This window comes from Enoplosus armatus, chromosome 12, assembly GCF_043641665.1.
Source record: "Enoplosus armatus isolate fEnoArm2 chromosome 12, fEnoArm2.hap1, whole genome shotgun sequence".
Lineage (NCBI taxonomy): Eukaryota > Metazoa > Chordata > Actinopteri > Centrarchiformes > Enoplosidae > Enoplosus > Enoplosus armatus.
Window position 1 is genome coordinate 13,580,953 of NC_092191.1, and position 15,976 is coordinate 13,596,928.

The 15,976-nt window shown below is 40.0% G+C and overlaps 1 protein-coding gene across 2 annotated transcripts; it reads right to left on the minus strand.

Moving 5' to 3' along the window:
* Positions 1–6,078: 6,078 nt before the first annotated feature.
* gclc (glutamate-cysteine ligase, catalytic subunit) lies at positions 6,079–15,461 on the minus strand. Of its 2 annotated transcripts, XM_070915737.1 has the most exons (16): positions 14,860–15,461; positions 13,715–13,827; positions 11,592–11,774; positions 10,850–10,963; positions 10,495–10,553; positions 9,987–10,123; positions 9,716–9,790; positions 9,342–9,458; positions 8,803–8,941; positions 8,547–8,659; positions 8,354–8,446; positions 8,131–8,235; positions 7,915–7,996; positions 7,713–7,822; positions 6,894–7,014; positions 6,079–6,800 (listed from the first exon to the last, which is right to left on the minus strand). In XM_070915737.1, exons 1-16 carry the CDS (start codon positions 15,007–15,009, stop codon positions 6,619–6,621), a joined length of 1,893 nt encoding a protein of 630 aa, XP_070771838.1. In that variant the 5' UTR covers positions 15,010–15,461; the 3' UTR covers positions 6,079–6,618. The 2 variants fall into 2 exon arrangements, with proteins under 2 accessions (XP_070771838.1, XP_070771839.1); XM_070915738.1 differs by lacking the exon at positions 10,850–10,963.
* Positions 15,462–15,976: the final 515 nt, after the last annotated feature.

The following is a 15,976-nucleotide window of genomic DNA, read 5'->3' on the forward strand; positions in this document are numbered from 1 at the left end:
TGCACTGGTCAAAAATACAGCGTGGTTTCATCACTGCAGCTGATGATGATTTATTCAAACACTCTGGTGTACTGTAAAAGTTAGTGTTGGGTGGTGTGACAGTATACACACAACAATATAAATATATAAGCTTCTTTGTTGATACCAAGGTAGCTCTCCTTCACAATGTAGTATTAGGCCATTGTGGGCAATGTTGCAAATCAATAAGCAGGACTTCTTTATTGTCATTAAATCATTTTTGCATCAATGTGATGATGTACCTGTATATGTTAGGTATTTTAATTTCACTGGATTAGCCAAAAACAGACATTACAACTTTACTATATCAAGATATGTATTGTGATATAAAATTACATGTCAAGTGAGAGAGGATTTTATGTGTATTGCCAACAGCAAGTAAGAGTATAGAAGAACATAGTATAGTATAGATGCATATATAGATAAATACTCAAAAAGGTGAGAAGAAATAAAGTAATGAAAATGTAAATATCTAACATTTTAACTAAAAACTGAATTAAAACTGATAACTAGGACCATACTGTGCCAAGTGATATTCTGTACATGGTCAGTGAAAGTCTAGTTTATTCTGTCAGGTACTCTACGGTGAATCTCTACACATAGGTATGTAGTATACAGGTAAGTACACTACAGACATCAATAGCAAGACACTAGAAGGAATAAATAATAGTTAGTAATGGTAGTAATAGTAATGTAATAACAGTTTGTGCACATCATCATTCAGACAGCAGCAAAAGCAACATTGAAAAGTTTTCACCAGGAAGTTTGTCACAATACTGTCAACTATCAAGCACTCATAGAGTTTAACAACTGCATGTAAATATGCTGCAGCACCCGGAGGGCTCTGTCTTTAAAGTCATATTTCAGTGTTAATATGATGACCGCGCAGCATCGAGGATGCGTGGGAATATTGTGCTAAATCTGCGCGTATTTGCGCCACAATATTGTACGTAGTAGCGTATTGTAAGTAATTTTCCATCGGGGTCACACGTGTAATCTAAACCGCACTTTACGCACTGTGCTGTGTGGTATGAAGCAGCAGCAGCAGCAGCAGTCCGGTCTTCCTCCCGTTAAACCGAAAGATGTGCGCGCGGAGCTGCTGGCGGCCGCTATCTCATTACATCATCTTCTAATTTCACTGCTGAAACTTCCAGAGAGAAATTAAGACAATTATATAGAAAGAGAAACTTATCGCATCCTGTCGATCGCACAGTAACAGCAGAGGTCACCGCTCCAGCATCACACTCATCGCTGATATCTACAGACGCCATGCGCGCTGCAGCCTCTTTCTTTTCCCTTTTTGAAATGAAATCATAGAAAGCCTTACCATAAAGACCCCCAGCCGCCCGGTCAAATGTTGAGAGTGGATGAAGAGGGCAGCTGTGAGCCGCGGACTGCCTACCTTTAGAGGCGGGGAGAGAAAGCGGCGGTGTAACCTTGGCTGGCTGGCTGGCCGGTCTGAGCACAATGTGCAGCCTTGTCGCTCAGTGGAAAATAGTGGGAGGAACACGCAGACTGGCCCGGTGCCCTGCAGGAGGGTTACAGCCAGGAGGTGACCCGGTGTGTTGCAAGCAAGCAAACACACACACACACACACACACACACGCACACACGCACACACACACACGCACACACACACACACACACACATGACATCAAGGCTATCTCTGCCTTCCTGTGATTTGCAGTTTAATAGGCTCTAAATTGTTAACCGGGAGCATGTGAAAACTGTATGAGTGCGGGGAGCAGGGTCAATTGTAAAATATATATATATATTTTTTTCTTTTTTTTTTTACTTTCCCCCCAATTTTTCTTTAGAAAGATCAGTAGAAAACGTGTATTTGTATAAATTCAAGCTGCACAAAAAAAACCTTTATGAATTATTGGGGAGTGGTGGAGAAAGTATTCTTTACTGCAGTAAAAGTAGCAAAATCACATCTAAACATATTTAGTTACAAGTAAAAGTATGCATTGAAAATGTGTCTCAAGTAAAAGTAAATAAGTATGACATGAAAAGGTAAAATACTCAATGCAGAAAAATGCCCCCGTTATTGTTAAAACTATTATAATGTGCAATAATGGGACATCATGTGCAACATCATGGACATAATCATTAACCTTAACCCTGAATTAACCGTTTACACATACGAGATTTCATGTTGTACATACTATACTATATGCAACTCACCTATATGATTAACTTATGATGCTTACTGTTAACCTTGTTTATGTTTTGGCATCGTGTATATTTTGGATATCTGTTCATTGATATTTTTATTCTTGCATCTTCATTGATAGTTTATATTTGCACTTTGTACTGCAACTGCTGCACAACAGCTTCCCTCTGGATTAATAAAGTTCTATCTTATCTTATCTCATCTTATTTTATATAAGTTATTATTGCTCACGTCTCAATTTGTGAGAGATGGTGGAGATGGAGCTAATTTAAGAATTTAGAAACAGTTACAGTCTGTAGTTTAATCTGTAACGCACCGTAATTATATTTAATAATATAGTATGTCATATTCTGTAAGATTATCATATATTTTGTATATAGAATCTGAATCTGCTTTGTAACTATAGCTGTCAAATAACTGTACTGGAGTAGAAGTATAAAGTGGCATTAAGTAGAAAATGTGTATTTGAGTAAATGTAGTTCCACCACAGCTACCTTGTGAAATAAGGATTTTCTCCTCTCCTTCCTGTATTCAGACAGTTACTTGGTCTATCAGTTAAACCACTTTCACACTCTCATACATGGTACACTGGTTTAGCCCAGATTTCCTATTGATTATTAGACTATTGATCGTATGTTATTGCTACTGCCTCAATCAGTCGATTACTCAATTAGTCGTTCAACAGATAATCAAACAACAACTACTGTATTTACATATTTGATAAATCCTCATTTTTCAAGCAACAATGCAGTTGCAGGTGAGGATTTACTTTTGTGTGTGTTTGTGAATTGAATGCATTCTGGGTTTTGGACTGTTGGTCGCTCCAAAATATTTGAAGATGTCACGTTGGGCTCTGGCAAATTGTGATTTGCATTTTTCACTATTTTCGCACACACATTTTTTTTTTTTTTGACAAAACAATTGAGGGATTCATCATAACTCAATCCAAACTGTGCAATGCAACAACCAAGTGGCAACATGCTTTAATAAGATGCTGTACCCAGGACCACACCTGACCCTCTGAGGGCCACGGGCAAAGATTTCACTTAGGGCCCCCTCTTTCGTTACTTTGTGCCAATTAGCAAATGTTAGCATGCTAACACATTAACCTAACATGGTGATCATGTATCATTGATGTGGTTAGCATGCTGATGTTAGCATTTAGCTCAAAGTATGGCTGCCTACAGCCTCACAGAGATGCTAGTATGGCTGTAGACAGCTGAACCCCCTCAATGTATTTTTAATGAAAACTACACACACTCTTTGAGCTTTCAGTGATGACCAAAGGGGCTCAGAGGAAAAACAAATTTAAGGTGGAACCACAAACCTAGTGAGAAGTGACAAGTAGAGCAAAAGGTGAGTCTTACTTGCCATACACATCAGGACAATCCCAGATGTCATCTCAGAAACACACATTTGCAAATGCAGGCAAAATAAACCTGTCAGCTCAGTGAGCACTGATTAAAGTTCACTGTGACTATGGGTACAAGAACGATCTAAGGATTAATCACACAAAGTTTGTCAGAGACCTGGGTGGTCTATGTTACTGTATGTGCTGTGTTAGATTGGGCAGGGGTCTTTGTTGATACACAGGCAATACTAACAATCTTCAGTATTTCTAAAAAAGAAAACGACTCTGTTTATTTTGTTAACTGGTTTTCTAAATTCATGATGGGTCACAGGCAAGGTGTTTGGCTTTGCAAGGCCGGCCTGGGGCGGCCAGGAGTTTCCAGGTCATAACTAATGTTTTCACTTAAAAGGTTTTTTTTAAACCTTTATTTATCAAGGGAATACTAACAATTAGAAATGCTCTATTTTTCAAGAACACTTTGTTCACACTGACACAGTTAGACACCTGAAAGCTCCCAGCACAACCACAGTCTGGTCTTCTGGCCACTGAGCGGCTTCACTGGAGAAGTTGTGGGTGAAGAGCACATCAGTGGTGGTAATGGGGGATGAGACCCTGCCTGTCTGTAATCCACTGCCCAGTGAGTGAAGTCTAACAGACTAAATCAAATCTCATTTTTCTCATTTTTGTGACTGTTGACTGTGTCGTGGTTGATTATTTCATCAGATATTTATGGAAGCAGTGACGAGCTCGGATATCAAAGTGACAAGAATCAACAATGTACACAAGGAACGTTTACATTTCAGGAGAACAGATAAGAAAGAAGCACCTGGAAACAAAGAGGTGGTTATAATATAATATGTCAAGGTTACAAAGAGATGGGATGAGCAGGGACGGAAAACAGATTGTACAATTAAAAAACACTGTAAAGTGATACCTACATTAATCTGTCAATAATTATAATCCAATAATATAATACTTACTATTGTGAAATAGCCCATTCTGCACAATGAATAATTTTGCTTAACTTTTATATTGTAATGCCAATACTTTTGAATGCAGGACTTTTACTTGTAAAAGAGTATTTCTACACTACTATTACCTTTAGTACAGGATCCGAGTACTTCTTCCTTCTTCACATTAGGCATTTTGATGTATCACAGTAGGAAAAGCACAGGTGTAAATAATAAAATTAATGATGGCTGAATTCAATTTAGCTGCTTCAGTTTTAGGGTCCTGGTATTGTGCATGCTGGCTCACTGTCACACTGCCATGGGTTACTTAATAAATAGAACAGAGCCATTAATGTTATTACTAACACCTGTGCTTTCTATTACAAGTCAAAATGTCTCCTCGGGATTAGTGCGGACAGATGGCTGTATGAACATTCACTGACCTGCTACATATTTACTGTTCACATCAACTGTCACTAATCAATTCTCCAATAGCTAGCTTATGTTTATGTTCAACATCTCTGAGGTGGTCATTTGCAAACTTTTTTGGTGTTCTCACATCACTACATTTCACAAATATTCCTGATGGGACTTTAATGTATCATTAAAGCATGCTTGTGTTGAAGAGCAACTATCTAAACACACTGAAGCCTTTTATTTTATTCTAATGTCCATTCAATCAATAAAAACAGTGAGTCCCAGGGCCTCGTTTGGGATTTAATTTCTTTCACAGAATAAAACTGTGCCTCTTGCCTCTCTGCAGGGTGGGCCTGTAATCGTTATCTGGTCCAAGAGGTCAAACTGAGGCAATGCTCTTATTTGTCACTGCAGCTCAGCATTATGTAAAGCTGTGGCTCAATACCACCATCTTGTGGATGAAAATGTTCAGGTACTGGCTGTTGGACATTTAAAGTATAACAGACAAAAGAAGTGTGATGAAATGCATTGGTGTACTTTTGTAACGTATTAGCACATATTTATTTAAAAAGTCTGAACTTTCTACTCGAGTGCCTGGAATTGAATTTTCTACACCACACCCTTCTGATGGACGAAGGCATACCTTTTCTTCTTCTACCAGTAGGTGTTCCTTGTACCTTTGTTTTTAGGGAGAGCAATGTCGGCCTGTCTGTCGGTCGGTCCACATGGTCGAGACTGAAATATCTCAACAATTGACATGAAATGTTGTACAGACATTCGTGATCCCCAGAGGATGAAATGTGACAACCTCAATCCCCTGATTTTTCATCTAGTGCCATCATCAGGTCAAACTTACTTTGGTTTAAGACCAAATCCCAGCAGAACTAAGATAATGGAAAGGTAACATGGTGAGACGACTGCGGAGGAGCTCAGTTCAAACAGACCCTGACCTCTGACCTCTCTGGGGGAAAAGTCAGGAGCGGCAAAGTCTCTCAAAAGCACCTAAATATATCTCAACATCTTACAGTTCCTCGTATGTATTTTATTCCTGAAATGAAAAAAATCTGGTTTGTATATAACAGTACATATTTTCAAGTTTTGTGAAAGAAAATAAATGAGGCATGACTGAAAAACATCTGAAGTAGCTATGAGAAAGCTGACTAACTTACTGTTGTACAGATTTATTTTGAAGCAGCATCACATTGCAAACAATGGTTCACCATTTCCAATTGAATGCAACACTATCTTCAAGGTCCCACTACAATGTCAGCAGAAAACATTTCTCTTAAAATGCAAAAAAACAGAAAGAGATCTCTACCAAACGCGAAGAAAGCTCATATCAGCGAAATGTTAATGTTTTAAAGAGCAGAAGTACAGTATTTACAGATCACAAGATTAAAAGCTGACTACTGTACAACTCTCTGCTACATTTACATTCTCAAACAGAAGGCTTAATTTCCAGAGAAAAATAAATACACATCTGATTTCTATTACACAACCTTTTGCATGTCTTAACCCTATTAAAATAATTTTGTAATCATAAAAATCTGATACAGTGTATATACATACATTTGATGCAGGTGTGTTTCTTACAACACACACATGCTGTTTTGCATTCTCTTACAATTGGACCGCTTTCGTTCTGAGCCACACATTTGGTCTTCCTTTACATTTTTAAAATGACAATGCATTCCTACAGCGCTTCTCATTTAAACCTGTTGACCGGGTTTCCAATGAGCTCTGGGCACTGCTCTTCGCCTTTTGCAATCCTGTCGCACTTTCTGAACAGGTCGTAGTTGATCTTGTCAGTTAGGATGCTGTCCTGCTTATACTGCGGATGCTTTGCAACAAATTCCCTCATCCACTTGGCCATGGTCATCAGTTCGCCTGTCGCAGACCAGCAAAATTAAGAGTTACGCTCAGAGCTGAAGCTGCATAAAGAGAAAATCTGCTTTTGTCTTACGAGAACATTGCGTTTACCTGAGGCACGTTTCTTGATGAGCTTCAGATAATTCAAAATGGTGCACCTGGTGTCCACATCAACTTCCATGTTTTCCAGATAGCAGTTAAGGATCGGGATCAGCCCTTGAAATACTCCCTCCTGGTGACAAAAGAAGAAGAAAACAGCAGTAATTATTAGATGGCTAACAACAAAACCAGGCCTACAGCCATGCTAGCAGCTCTGTGAGGCTGAACCGAGGCACAGCTGTGATTTGAGCTAAATACTTCTAAAAGGCATTCACGCAATGTCAGCAGAAGGGGAAGAACAGGAAAACATCCCATTATTCCAACACTGCTAGCCTTGTAGTCACATAACTTAAATAGCAAATACTAAATTATCTACTTTTGTTAGCGGTTCGTTTCAACAATTCAAACTAGATAAATTAGTGTATCGGCTCCTTTGAACTGAATCAATTCAATCAGTGTTAATATTGGATTTTACTTGGACTGCCAGCAATAGTTGCTTTGCAGCCATTTTGTCAACTGTTTTTTTCACACTTCTGTAGTGGACATATTGTTACTGTCAGAGTAACTAAAACTAAATCTAACTGACATAATGTGAATGCGGCATAACACCAGCATGCTAACAGGCTCACAATGAAAATGCTAACATGCTGACATTCAGCAGGTATAATGTTTACCATGTTGACCTCGAATGTCTGTACAAAAGTTCATGGTAATCCATGCAATAGTTGTTGAGCTACTTCAGTCTCGACTAAAGTGGTGGACCGACCGACTGATCGACCATCCATTGAGCCACACTGCTAGCATGGCTAAAAAGTGTGAGTCAATAATCACCTTTCCATTGATGATCGTGTCGATGCTCATCAGTGTGTACTCCTCATTCGCACCATCAGTCTCCAGGCCGTTCTGAGCAGAAGCAGTGCCATCAAGGCCCGGGTTGCAGCCTATTGGTGGACAATACACATCTATCAGCTACTCTCATCTGAGGCATTCGCAGTGAGCATCAACCTGAAGTAGCACTTTCTGTTTTACCCACCTTTGAAGATGTCCTTTCGGAAGTAAAACATGCCCTCCTGGACAGCGTTCCTCTTCTGTGCGACCTTCATGTTTTCATCAACCTAATGAAAGACAAGAGTTAACTGCATCAGAGCACTGTGCACAAAGTAGACCAGTAGGACCCAAATGTCCTGCTTCATTAATGAAATGTCTCTTAACATTTTATAAAAGCCCAGAACTATGTGGCTGTTTTTACCTTTGACAAAGGGATCAGAAAGTCCAGTTTATAGGACAAGATCACTCTGGTGAGCAGGACGACAAAGACCACGTACGCAGCGTTTTCAAAGTCAGTTAGCTGCACCTGAAAAATAAAAACAAAAATACTCACCATCAGGTTTTTTTGATAGGCTATATATAAAACATCAAATATAAACACAGATTACAACTAAAAGTTAAGTGATGGTGCAGCTGGTTATTACCTCCATGGGGCGGAACTCCACTCTCCAGCCGATATCAGAGTTTGGAGGTGGAGGTTTAAACCTCATCGTCTGCCAGTTGGTCGACTGCAGGTTCTGCAAGAAGACAAGTTTGAATAAGTGCGAGCATGTGTTTTGTTTTTAACACATGGTTGGCTTTCTTCTAAAGAAACCTAAGGAATACAGGACAGCTCACCTCAAAGTGATCCGATTCGTTTTCATCATCCAAGTGAATTTTCTCCTCAAAGACGGAAAGCGGATCTCGGATGAAGAGGTGTGCTATGTGTTGGGCCAGCAGCTTGTCAATTCCTACACACAGAGAGCCAATTATTCTTTACTGCACACACATCTATTAGTGGATTTTGACTGTGAAATTAAATATTATTCTATTTCATGGCTAAGATATTTGTATTTTCGACGCATCAGTTTCTCAGTTTTCAAAATGATGGTACCTGCATCGAGCAGCTGCTTGAAGATGTCCTCGTCTATCGTCAAGTCAATATCGTTGTACTTCTCACCACAGCTAGACAGGTAGCTGTCAATTGAATCATATCTTGACTTAAAGATCCTGTATTTGTTGTTTTTCAAGGGCTGCAAAAGAAAAAGTCATTTTCATACATTTTACTCAAAATACAAACCTAAAGCAAACATTTGTTACAGTGTCATGGTGGTGCTTTTTCCTTTTGTGTTTAGATTGTGTTGTTCAGCTCTATGGTGGTATTTATCTTAATAAACACATTAACAAACTCAAGTAGGAACTGTAGCATTTCCTAAATTGTGCAAAATAAATCACTTCAAATCAGATATAACAAAGGTTGATTACAAGTGTTACATGTCAAGAATGAAACAATGATCTAGTTTTTTGTTGTTAAAAGGAGGTTCAGATCTCACTACATGAGATTAGTTTTGTTGGAGAAATCACTCAGTGACTGTAAGTAATATGAGTTCAAACTAAACCTTTTCTGGTTGTTCAGGTTGTCTACCTGCTCACCTTGAGCCCGCGTTCCTCTTGTGTCCTGTCGTCCACCGAGGCAGAAATAACCCCCCAACGACAGTCATTATCTGACACAAAGCCTCTATAGAAGGGTGAGGCAGCACTCAACGCCATCTGTGAAGAGCCAAAACAGTCTTCAGTAACGTGTAGCGTTTCGGAACAAAAAACCACACAATCTGATATCTCTGATGCAATCATTTAGACTCCAGAAAAACATTGGGACAGTTTGTTTTGCACATTACTGCACTAAACTGCCAAAATATTTGATTCAGTTTGTAAATAATTAGTTATATAACTGTCCAGATGAAGAAGAGGTCAGGTAAATAATCATAATATATGACAGGAAGCACGCGCTTTGTTTATCTACTCACCACGATCGGGCAGAATGTCGCTAGTTGGTCATAAAGGTACCTTGCCTCATCAATGCTACAGGCTTGGAATGTCACCTGGAAAAGCATCATAAAAGAAGAGGCTGAAGTACATTTATAAATCACTTATTGGGACAGTAAAGTTGCAGTCACACAAAAGTCAAAATAGTCCAGGTTACACCATCGTTAATGCATCTCTGTTTGAAAACAAAAGGACTGTTCAAGGCAGAAAAGTCTCCGAGATGCCACATAGCTCAGTCAGCTGGTCCCATACCTGCAGGCAGCAGTTGCCCATCCCAAAGCCCATGGCGTCCATGTAGATGTGATCAGGCAGAGCCGCCCTCGCTGCTTCACCATCATCCTCAGGAAACTCCTCCACAAATGGAGATGGAGTGCACTTATCTTTGAAGACTGAAACACGAAAAGGAATAAAGTCATAATTATTTATTTTTTCCAAGCAGTCTGAGAGGCAAATGAAATGCATCAAAGTCCAAAAATAATGTCAACATGCTTTTAAATATATTGTTCATAGTTGTTTATTATTAAAAAAGGTCTTTAGGGAAATATCAGAGGGCTGGAGGGGCGTGTCCTGGTCTATGTTTGATTGACAGCAGCTGGCAGGCTGCCAGAGTGTCGGTGTTACACTGTAGTGAACAACAGACAAAGTAAACAAACTTCTGCTGTAACCTACATGTCATAAGCAGACAGCGTGTGGATTTACAGAGCAGATATGTATTCTGTCGCAGACCAAATAAATGCTATCTAATTTTAGTTGGACTTACTTGGCACATTAATCGCGACTTTCTCTCCTCTTCTGTGACGTATGTTTCTGGTAAGGGTGCTGAAGAAGCAAATCCACACACACACACATAGTTACAAACACATGCAGTCACATACACACACCTACAAACACAAACAACAAGTATACGCAATAAAAGGAACACGCTAAATATCATTAAACTGTCACCGACAGTAAAAACAAGACGAAAAGAAAACCATCACAGCTGCATGCTACAGCCTGACTGATGCTGGACCTTTGAGGCCGATACTGATATATGGGAGTCCGATAACAATACTGGCTAATAGTAATAAACACTAATCAAAACCCACTCACACGCATGTAACCATGAAGCCTACCTGAATCTTGGGTGTCTGTTGATGGCTTCATCTGGGAAAAACAGTGACTTTGACACTCCCTTTTCAACGGGGGTCGGCCGGTGCTCTGGTTTGGTGAAACCTGGGCAACCTAACCTGAACAAAGGATCAAAACAAACAGAACTATTATAGAGCTGCAACCAACAATTATTGTCAACAACAATTATTCTGCCAGTTATTCTCTCTCTCAATTCATTGATTGTTTGGTCGAACAAAACATCAGAAAAAAGAAAATGCAACTAATAATCAAATGCAATATATTTAAATGTGTTGTTTTCGTCTGACCAGTAGTCCAAAACCCAAAGATATTCAGTTTGTAATCAAGTATGACAGAGAAAAGTATCAAATCCTCGCATTGGAGAAGCTAAAATCAGCATTTTTGATTGAAAATGACAGAAAGGATTACTCCACTATGAATTTGTTGAAGTAATTTCTGTCGAATGACTAATCAATTAAACAACCAATTGTTTCAACTTTATGACAATAATTCAAATGTTGTATATCTGTTGCTCATGCTGTCAATCAATCAAACACTGTTAAAAGTTAAAAGCAGCTTTTGGTCAACATTGTAAAATCCATCAAATCAATGAATGAAGCATAAAGCATACAACTGTAAGACTGTATATCAAACTATGGAACTGTTGTTGGAACTTGTTTTTGTTTTGTTTTATCTCCACTAACAGTTACTAAGGATGGTTGAAACACATGCTCAGTGTAAACCAACCTTGGAAATGAGGTGATGGTGCAGAGGGTTTCATTCTGGTTCAGGACAGATGAGGCCTCTCGCCGTCTCTTGCCCATGTTGCCCTCCACAGTGTTGAACTCCGACATTGTCCCGCCGTACGGCTGCCCTGGAGTTCCTTCAATCATGTAGCTGCCATATTCTGGTCTCCAGAGCGTGGGGTGACTGCAAAAATATCAAAAAGTGTTATAAAAACATTCTGCTTTTATAGGTCAGCAAGGAAGAAGGCCATCAAGAAAACGCCCTGGTCTCCGTATCACGATGACCTTTCTGGTTAAATAAACTCTCCCTTTATCGTATGTCAGCCGTAATCTTGGCAAGGCAAACCAACGCGACGTATTTGTGCGCCAGAGCGTGCTCTTTGGTGTGTGCGACAGAGGGGCAGTAATGAGGAATGCATCGGCTCTACTATTCCCACTGCCACTGGTATTTCCCCTGGGTGAAGTTGGCTCCACAGATTTAGACCGACGTCATGGGCAGCGAGCAAGCATAACACTCAGGAGCTTGTACAAACACATTCACACGCCGGCAGAGAATTCCTCTTTTTAAAGAAATGTTACTACAGTTTAGGCATGCAAACGGCATTCCCAGATTGTTATCGATGACAGATGTCCCGAGGCAAAATGTCCTCATATCTTCTCCTCAGCACTGTGTTTAAAGGGCTCAGACCTGTTTGTCTAGTGTGCTTTGTGCACGTGAGCAAAAGCACACAGGACTTGTACGTCCATCATCACAAGCAATATGAATGATGAGTGAACGGTGACTTTGCAAGTAAAATTAATAGTCAGCTGTATATACACTACAGGCAAATTCAGCGAGTGAGGAACACGATGAGGCAGGTGATTGCCTGCGGGGCAATGCTGCCTGGCTCTGCTGTACTTAAGCTACTTGTGACTCCTCAGTGGGCAGTTCGACCAAAGACTGATTTTTCCTTCTAAGATTGTTGCCTGAAGAGGTGAAAGTATCAAGTATTTCACAAAAAAAGTAAATATTTGAGAAAAGCCAGAAATAATAAATATATTTTGCAACAGAAGGTTGACTCTAAGATTTATCTTGGGATCCCTTAGGGGGTCCTGACCCTCAGGTTGGAAACCACTGTCTTACAGAATAGCACATTTATTCCATGTTGTAATAGATTAGTCCATTAAGGGCACAGCAATACATGCGTTCTTCCTGATTAGAGGTCTGTTCATGTTGAAGTTGGGTGGAGCTATGCTAATACATGTCAGGATGATTGGTCTTTGTGTGGGAGTCACAGTTGGAGTTAGCCACTAAAATAAAGTGCCGAAAGTAACCGAAGCAATGGACCAAGTATTCCACAACAAGCAGAGAAATGCAGGAAGATCACATGGCCAAAACTGAGCGAAGGAATGTCAGTCTTGCTTGTACATTTTACGAAAACAACCCTTAACTGAGCAGCTACAGAATGTGTAGGTCATCTAAAAATCTTATTGATGTATATTTCTTTTAGGATCTGTTCATATTTATATTCTCATATCCAGTAGATGTCAATCACACAGGATCTGATCTGTGCGCTCCGGTGAAGACGTCTTACGAGCCAAAACGAAACAAAAAAAAAAACACTGTGTGAGAGTGAAGTGGCTTTAGTGATAACAAAACAAATATCTGTGCAAGTGTGCGTGGTAAGGCATGCAGGTGTAACTTTTATACAGAGTCGACTTGCCTCTACTTTTTAATGACACATGACATATTAGGCCAAAGTGGGTGGATTAATTTAACCAAAATTAATCTAAATCACTGTCAGCCACTTAATAGCTCACTATGATCCAAAAACTAACAATAGCACAGCCAACTCGAATGTTGTCATTTGAGGTGTGGCATTTACTTAAATGTCATTCAGATTAAGAACTTAAGTGTTGCTATTTCTGTGGTCCAGTTCAACAATATATCTGTGAATGTGATTACTTCCACGCATGTCTTCACAAACTAAATATGTGTAATTAGAGGAAGGAAGTTATTAAAGTGATCTAAGTAAATCATGGCCTTCCTGATTTAAAACTATATTGTATAAAGACATCTAGATCTTTTAATATGTGTAGTATATTCAGCTGTTTGGACATGGGTTCTGTGGAGAGCTTACTTACTTGGGGTTTATCTTTTCACCCTGGTCTTGAAGAGTTTCCAAAACATCTCCACCGTTCAGGACAAGTCGGACCTTTTCATCCTTGTCATCCAATTCCACCAACATGTACTCAACCTTAAAGTAAATAATTAAAAACAAACGCATTATCAATCAGCAGTCACACGCTGCATTACAGACACTGTTTTGTTCATTCAATGCGCTCTTCTTACTTCTAAAACATGGTTTTCAATCCATGCTAGACTACAGCACAAAGCAGACGTGTTCAAGATCAGACTGGGACGCCATCACATCAATTCCAATTCATCAGTTATGTTTCCTTGACTTTGACTCTGCTACCCTGTAATCCCCTGTCTGAAAGGGGGATTAATCTATAACAACAGCATTCCACATTGCTCGAAATGAAAACACTTTGTTCAAGCTGTAGCACACTGAAGTTTTGTGGACTGGTGGCGGGCAAAAACTAGAAACTGGTGAAGTTCAGGAGGAAATTAAAAAAACTCACAACAGGCAACAGCTGCGTCCACATACCTGCTGTTTAGCAGGTTTACTTGGATGTTAACTCAACAGGGAGCGTCTTAGAGTTAGTGATAGCACTGCCTGGATTATCAAGTTTATTATCATTAGATACTTAGAAGGATGGTGAATGCTTGGTAATGCTCAAAATGAATGGTTATAAGCAGCTGTTTGCGAATAACCATCAGTAACTATGTTTGATAATTCTCAAAAACACAAACATCTGGTTCTTTAGACATTCTTGGAAAAATCTTTAGACTTGGTACTAAGAACTCATTCTGACACTAGTACTGTAAATGCAGTGTTATCCAGGTAGCTCCAAGGGTTTCTTAAAAAGATTTGTTTGACTGGGCCTATTACCTTACCTTAACTTACATAGAAATTATGAAGAGCTAGCTGTATCCTGGGAAAATGTCAATGACAGAAACGTGTGTTCATGCAAATATTCTTAAAATATTACCCAATTCTGAAAGTTTGAGATAATTTTTTGTTTTTTCTAAATGTCTAAATCATTACAAGGCCACTGTTGCATCATGCACAACCTTCCTGACTGACAGATGAAAGGCATTAACAGACAGACTGCAGCAGCACACCGTTTTCCACATGTTGGTTCATTTTAAGCTCGTTTCTTACCTCATCGCCCCATTTCAGCACATCTCTCTGACGTTCCTTCACCTTGTTGTAGATGTTGAGAAACTGGATGATGCCGTGCTTTCTGATGTGGTCGGCATACTTCTTGGTTTCTTCCCAGTTCAGTGGAGACCCCTGTGACAGTAAACCCATCGCACAGACAGGCTGGAAGTGCAAACTGACTGGTTGGTGTCTTGCTGGCTGCTTATAATGAACTTGCACGCCGAAGCGTTAGCTAACTAGCTAGTTTGTCCAACTCGCACGGAGCTAGCATGAAGTCTCGGTCCAAACAGACGGCGGAGGTCCTTAAGGTGCTGTCAGGGACTTCACAGGCGGAAGGCAGAGTCTCGTGGTGCTGTTAAGCGGCGTGCCCTGTCGGTAACCTTAGCTGGGCATCCAGAAGAAGCAGGCCCCTGCTCATCACTTGCTAATGTGTGGTTAGCTCGGCAAAGCACACCCGAAGAGCTGATATGTCTGCTCCCCGGAAAACCCGGACGAGTTAATCAGCGCCCGCTTGCCTCGGCTCGGTTAACAAACACGGACTGAGCCTGTTAGTGTGCAGCACTGTGATGGAATGACAGCGAGGTGAACTGGCAGGTAGGTCGTTGCTGCCAAGCCAGTCTGCTTCACAGAGTTGGGTTGTGTTGTTCATAAGAACGCCCTCCTGGCTTTACACACGTGATGTCGTCAGGCGGAGCGACGACGGAGTGACGTCACTATGACTCAGCATTCTTCGCAGCTTGGCTCCTCCCACTGATCCGTCAATCAGATGTGAAACAATTCTGTGATAAACATTGAGTAGTAATTTTTGTTGCTCCTATTTTCCCCAAATACTAAGGATGGCCAGTTTACAGAAGTCACTATAAGGCCCTGGTGCCCTTTACTTTAACTTGAAATGCCCAACGGAAAATGTACTGTAGAATACCAAATGCAAAAGGGAGGGATGAAAAAAATTCACATTTTCACAATATCCATTTGTAATGTCAATATCCAGTTTTCTTTTTCAGTTTACCTTTCAATTATGGCCTGATTATTCTGGGTAGCACAATAGAATAATAGATCTCTAGACTCTTTTAATTTTTGCCTTCTAATTTTCATTCTGGGTAAAATTATCCTCCAT

Bases quoted from the DNA above. Each gene is read 5' to 3' on its own strand.
- gclc (XM_070915737.1), bottom strand. From the start codon at position 15,009: ATGGGTTTACTGTCACAGGGGTCTCCACTGAACTGGGAAGAAACCAAG. The intron at 11,775-13,714 runs GTAAGTAAGCTC...ATATTTTTGCAG, and splicing joins GGTGAAAAGATAAACCCCAA to TCACCCCACGCTCTGGAGAC. The intron at 7,997-8,130 runs GTAAAAACAGCC...GTCTTTCATTAG, and splicing joins TTCTGATCCCTTTGTCAAAG to GTTGATGAAAACATGAAGGT.